The sequence below is a fragment of the Rhagoletis zephyria genome, unplaced genomic scaffold, assembly GCF_001687245.7.
Source record: "Rhagoletis zephyria isolate East Lansing unplaced genomic scaffold, Rhagoletis_zephyria_1.1 Rzeph_scaffold_15946, whole genome shotgun sequence".
Lineage (NCBI taxonomy): Eukaryota > Metazoa > Arthropoda > Insecta > Diptera > Tephritidae > Rhagoletis > Rhagoletis zephyria.
Window position 1 is genome coordinate 5,766 of NW_016173011.1, and position 6,628 is coordinate 12,393.

Below are 6,628 nucleotides of genomic sequence, written 5' to 3' on the forward strand. Positions count from 1 at the left end.
TATATTCCAGTAATATCTTCCGATGAAGTTTTACACTCTTTAAAAACCTTAAAAGCGTCATTTAGGCCTGGACCTGATCATATTCCGACCTGTTTTCTTAAAAACTGCGCTGAGAACATCTGCGAGCCTTTAACAACTCTATTCAATTTGTCACTTAAACATGGCGTTTTTCCGTCAGCCTGGAAGGAGTCTTTCATAATACCACTTCACAAAAACGGCAGCAGGTCGTCTATAGAAAACTATCGAGGCATAGCGAAACTCTCTGCTATCCCCAAATTATTCGAAGCAATTATTGTTAACCAGCTGACATATTCTATATCTTCTTCAATTACACAATCTCAACACGGGTTTTCTAAAGGAAAATCTACTATTACTAATTTATTGGAGTTTACAACTCATGTCTCAAACGGCTTTAGAGAAAATGCTCATACCGACGTAATTTACACCGATTTCAGTAAAGCTTTTGACAAAGTATGTCACTCGTTACTCATCCGTAAACTCGACCTAATCGGCTTTCAGCCCAGTCTCCTTCAATGGATCTCATCTTACCTCTCTGATAGAACACAAAGAGTTATTGTTAATAATTGTTCTTCCAACATTATTAAAGTTTCTTCAGGAGTTCCTCAGGGAAGCCACCTTGGTCCGATTCTGTTCCTGATATTCATTAATGATATTTCTTCTATAATAAAACATTCAAAAATTTTAATGTATGCCGATGATGTGAAACTTTTTAAAACATTGTCCTCTATCGAAGAAAGGTCTTTGTTACAAGCGGATCTGAACAACGTGGTTAGTTGGTGTAATACAAACTATATGCCACTAAACCTTCAAAAATGTAAAGTTATGTGTTTCTCTCGGAGGGCTGTTCAACCAGCTGTTTATTCAATATCAAATTATAATCTGGAACAGGTATCCAATTTTGTCGATCTTGGTATCACAATGGATTCCAAACTCAATTTCAACCATCATATTAATGTTACAGTCAATAAAGCCAAAGGCGTTTTTGCATTTGTAAGGCGATGGTCAAAAGAGTTCAAAGATCCTTATGTTACAAAAGCTCTTTTTACCAGTTTAGTTAGACCTATACTAGAATACGGATCTATTGTTTGGAATCCCCGCTACCAAGTTCATTCAGAAAGGATTGAATCAATTCAAAAACAATTCTTGCTTTTTGCATTGCGTAATTTTAACTGGGATTCAGATTACAATCTCCCCCCTTACACAAGTCGTCTAAAGCTCATAAATTTGCCTACACTCGCAAGTCGTAGAGAAATGCTGGGTATAATATTTATCGTAAAATTAATGACAGGCTTGATTAATAGCCCGGCCCTCCTGGCTGAGGTAAATTTTAATGTTCCTTCTCGAGTGTCAAGACACTTTCGACCTCTATTTTTAAAGCCATGCAAAACTAATTTTGAACTAAACGAATCATTCCGTGGTTTATGTCAAGATTTTAACTGTCATTCCAGCACGTTTGACGTATCGGACTCGATTTTTACTATAAAGAAAACCATTATTTCCACTCTCAATAATTGAAATACTATCTTTAGCATATCCAATCAGCTGATGAATTTGATTCTGTAGCTGAATAGTTTTAGATCTCGACACTTAACAAACTCTTGTTTCCACTACTCGGCACGAAAAAACTAAAAAAAAACAAAAAAAAAAAAGTTTCCGTACGTCATGCGGACTGCGCCCCTCGTGTCGGTTGGGCGGGAATGGAGGGTAAAAAGCCGTTGGGATTAATTAATAAAAAAAAAAAAAAAAAAAAAAAAAGTCTCAAAAAAAAATCTTTGAAGACTTAAAAATATTTATCTCTCTGATAATTAATATGAAGGACTTTTATGTAATGTAAGTTCTTCAATAATAATTATAGATGACTCGAAACATTTGTATCTTAATATAATAATTATTGATTGACTTTTATTCTTTTCTCTTATAATAGTTATGTTTCTGATTTTAATTTTTCCGTTATAAATAGTAGATTCAATATTGATATGCGAATAAGAATTATCATTATCTGATACCAGATTTGAGTTCAGCAACCACGAAAAGCCCCGAATCTCAAATTTCGCGCAAAAATATTGAATTAATAAAAAAATCGTCCTCCATGATTTTCTTTTTTGGTACCAAACTTAGACTGCGCCACTTTTCGGTATTTTATTACCAATAACAGTAACAATAAGATATGAAATTTTATATAAACTTTGTCGATCACCCCATGTTAAAATTCTTGAAACCTACCTATGCTCCTAACTTCAGTTAAGCCTTTGGTGGAAATAGAACATTAGATTATAATATTGTAATTGGTCTTTATCGGGTTGAGGTAAATCAACTGGTTGTTCTGAAATTTATGTAATGATCGTTCCCACATATGCAATATGGATGGTACGACTACTGTGCCCCTCTTAACGGCTTACCTCGTCAGCCCCGACTCCATCCATTGCTTCAGCACCGTGTCATTAAAACCATTGATTTGGCCCGCACACAGGAACTTCAAATTTGGTATTTTCGTCAACAGATCAATAAGGCATTCAGACGACAAATCAGTGGCGGTTATGTCTAGCTCCTGCAAGGCGCATTTATCCCATTCAACCTGCATTACATATTCCGACTTCAGACTAGTACCGTTCATTAGCAAGCAGTTTAATCGTTTCGAACGCTGTATTAGTGTTTTCAGAGTGCTGCCAGTCACCTTGTTGCAAAAGTTCACAGCCAAACACTCCAACTGAATACAATTCGAGCTGAAGGCATCAATATGCGAGTCGTCAATAAAATTAATGCCATACAAATTGATCACACGCAAATTGGGCGTGGCCGATTTGAGTTTATGCACATTGATAACTTCGTATATCTCCTCTTCCTCCTCTTCGCACTTCTCGTAGGTGCCGATGAGGTGCAAAACCTCCAAGCCATTGATGAAATTGTAAATTTTACGCATGAAGCCCTCCATGAAGATCACCTCTGAAAGGCAAATGCACATGTAGCGCAGCTTGGTGGGAAAGGCCTGCATCTCGCTGAAATCATGCAACTGCATGGCTGCAAAGATACGAGTGATACATAGCTTTTGATATCTGCATCAATCGCATATATGTATATGCATACAACAACTCACCTGTGGAGAAGTCCAGCAGCATATGGGTGAGATTTGGACACTTGGCAGAAAGCTCATGCAGCACTGTATGCGTAATCAGCTCGATTGGCAGCTCAATGTAGCGCAATGTGGGACCGAAACGCACAGAGATGAGTGCAAGCAAAGATTCCAGCGAACCAACGTGTAGGCCAGACACCTCCGGGCGTAGTGAAACATTTTTCCAGAGACGTGTGTCATAGGCGATCTGACGCCAGCGTCGACAGATGCGCGCCAATCGACAAATTTCACGATGCGACAGGTAAGAGAAGATGTGCAGCAGCACCTTGTCGGGCAATTTTTCGATTGTCTGAAACGCAACAAAAGAGCATTATACATATGTATGTATGTAGTCTGATAGTTGTAGGCAACTTCAAGGTTACTGCAATAAATAGGCCACTTTATGATTTTGAATAGATGAGTACAGAGCAAGCAACTGAAGAAAAATAATATTTCGAATGCACCCCCGACAAAGCACAAAAATAGCATATAACGCAACTACATACATATGTATGTACATACATACATACATACATCAGTGTGTTCAAAATGTATGGTCTGCACTATAGCACAGTTAGTGGCATTTGCCGCTAAAGCAACTGATAGTCACATCAATTCTTCAAATTTCTACAAATTTATACTTATCATACCGTATTTGCGAAGGGCGAACGTACGGTACCATCGGAAAGGTACACCTGCGACGCCTCGACAGCCAGTTGACCCCAAATATCAGTTGACAAATCCATTTTAAATTGTATGCACTTTTGGTTTTACTCCAATTTACTTTAAATATTTCGATTTTAGCAAAATAATAGCAGCACAAATTTACCTGCACACCTGTCTTATGTAAAAATGTTGCCTTCTTTAGTGCCAAATCTCAACACAAATCACAATGAACGCAATGTTTCCTACGAACTGCTGGCACAGACGGATCCTCCATAATGCTCGCAGTAATAGCGAAGAGCGCATAGTGTACTTTATTTTTAGATTATTTTGAGAGATTGTTTGTGTTTTCACAACAACGAATCTGAGATCTTGCCAGAGATCTTCTTCTACCGACAAAACCACCGACAGTGCCCCAACAACGTGTTCTTTTATCACCGTTCGGTCAAACACCTCGATCGGTGAGAGCAAAACTATGTTGCATAGTACAAGCATGTACATATGTATGTATGTATGTAACCACATGGATAAATTTGTGTTTACATTCTATTTATGCGTTGTCTTAACCCTAATTTTACCAACATGTGTTTGTGAGACACATTTTGTTGTTTAACTTGATGTTTCTACGTTATTCATTTAAAATATAGTTCGATCTATAACAGAAACCACAGAAATAAAAGTTTCAAAATTTCCACAAAGTTCATAAAAATGAATCAAACTTCAAAAAATGTTCATCAAAATTTCCAACTTTTTATTCAGAATTTTTAAACAATTTTCGAGTATGCCGTTTTATAGCCCATTAAATAAATATAATAAGTGCAAGTTTCAAGTCACTAAAAATTACCGTTGAGGTGTTGCGCTTTTTCTTTCATATAAAATTATATTTTGTTCATACGTTACATGGAAGAAAATTCTGAACACCCTCAACAAAAAAAAAAATCCAATGTTTAACGTACAGGTCTCTTATCTCGTTGGACTTGGACTCCTCGGATAATATTTCAGATGAAGCGTTGCAGAAATTCCTCATGCGCCATGGCCAACAGTTGGCCGCATGCTGTCTCTCTGGCATGCCACATATTACCGATCAGCTCTGGATGAGCATATTGCCTGTGCTGTCGAATGCAAAGTAAGTGCTGAATTTCACAATTTCAAGAATAACTGTATATGATGAATTCGTTCCGGAAGAATTATTGTTATGGGAACAGCGGAAAAACTTGGCGTCAATATACACGTCGATCAATTAATGGATACGATTGCGTCGAGCTGTGGAAATTTAGAGCGATTAGAGCTAAGATGGGATCCGGATAATTTGCGTTTCTCAGACAAGAGTCAAAAAGCCATTGATTTACTCCGTGTCAAAGGTCTCAAGTTGCGCTGCATGGTTTTGAGGTGAGCTTTAGTTTTTCCAATAATTAATTTATTTAAGTATTATGATGGAATTTAATTATATATTTTCTTTTTGTGATTAAGTGATGGTCGATACTATGAGACGGTGAAGGCGAATTTCGAGCGCGCCGATCGTGTAACTGTCGTACGCACTACGACCTGTTGCCGCGTATCACCTTACCATTTGTTGCGCAATTACAATGAATTGATTTTCAACTAAGAACGTAATAGAATTATTCAGTGTTGTTGTTTTACTGGCCATTTTTTGTGAACTGAAATGTTATTGTTGCTTTTTTAAATTAAACTAAAATAAATGTATTTCTCAATAAAATCAATTTACTACATATGTAGGATATATTTTTAAATTTAATTTATTGGATTGGGAATGCAAAAAAATTTACACAAAGGCTTTATTTCAACAAAAGCTCTATTGTGTCTAATGTAGAAGAAAAAAATGTTTAGCCAGCCATAAAAGTTTTAATTAAACGAGAAAAATTGGATTTACAGATTTTCTATCACAATAAACCGTTATTTTCAGATTTAAAGTTTTCAATCAAAAATGATTCCCAAGAGGCCATAAGAGCGCAAGTATGAACCAGCCGGCTTAGTCTAAATTAAAAAAAATATTTTTCGTCGGGGGGGAAAAAAAAAATTTGGTGCCTTTGTGAATTAAGATAACGACATATATATTAATTTTTATAGAACAGGCTAATAGAAGATGGTCTGTAGAGCCCACATGCAGGATAGCACGACACATCTGGCCTGAATACGATAGAAGATCTGGAGTACTCTCGGGCTTGAATCACCAATGCTCGATATATAATCGGGGTTACAGCCCGATGAAGACGCTTGCCAACAATCGAGTGACCTCTGTCGTCTTTGCCGCGATGTAGAGGAAATTGAGAATGTAGCTATCTATGACACAGCCCTGCTTTGACGAAGGCTCGTGGACATTCGTACCAGCACTGCTTTTTTTGGAGCGTCTGGCCGAATTGAGTACAGCTATTTAGCATATATGTACGTATGTTAGATTTCGTGACTTTCATCATAACGACGAATCGGTTTCACCTCTAGGGCCTATGAGCCTATGGCGGCCCTAAGTAAGCTTTCTTCAATTGAATGGTCGCCGCGAATAACGTAATGTAAGCGACAAGATTATAATATTGCAGAAATAAAAAGAAAATGTGTATAATGACGCACAGAAATAAGCTAATTCTTTTGGTTTTCTACTTTTTCGGTATAGAAGTATCCAAGAAACTTACTGTTACAGTATAAAATATACTATATGTACAATGTAACTGTAAAGTTAAAGAAACTAGTGACAAGAAAATTATCGATTACAACGTTATTCGCGGCGACCATTCAATTGTTTGATGGGGGCTGTCACGATAACAAAACCCACGCATGTATGTATGTATATTCAACAACTATTTTAAAAATAAAATAGTA

The 6,628-nt window shown here is 36.9% G+C and overlaps 2 protein-coding genes across 2 annotated transcripts in view; one reads left to right on the top strand and one right to left on the bottom strand.

Annotated features, from left to right (window-relative positions):
* The window catches only part of LOC108379245 (uncharacterized), a 7,047-nt gene extending 1,527 nt beyond the window's left edge, over nt 1–5,520 (top strand). The window contains exons 2-4 of the mRNA XM_017635575.1: nt 4,752–4,919; nt 4,979–5,182; nt 5,264–5,520. Of these exons, the coding sequence (XP_017491064.1) occupies nt 4,752–4,919; nt 4,979–5,182; nt 5,264–5,399 (508 nt within the window). The 3' untranslated portion in view covers nt 5,400–5,520. The remainder of the gene's footprint in view (nt 1–4,751; nt 4,920–4,978; nt 5,183–5,263) is intronic.
* Nucleotides 2,417–4,350, bottom strand: FipoQ (F-box/LRR-repeat protein FipoQ). The gene is made up of 4 exons (XM_017635574.1): nt 3,968–4,350; nt 3,781–3,913; nt 3,116–3,440; nt 2,417–3,039 (listed from the first exon to the last, which is right to left on the bottom strand). The coding sequence occupies exons 2-4, from the start codon at nt 3,874–3,876 to the stop codon at nt 2,417–2,419; spliced, it is 1,044 nt and encodes a 347-aa protein (XP_017491063.1). The 5' UTR covers nt 3,877–3,913; nt 3,968–4,350.
* Nucleotides 5,521–6,628: the final 1,108 nt, after the last annotated feature.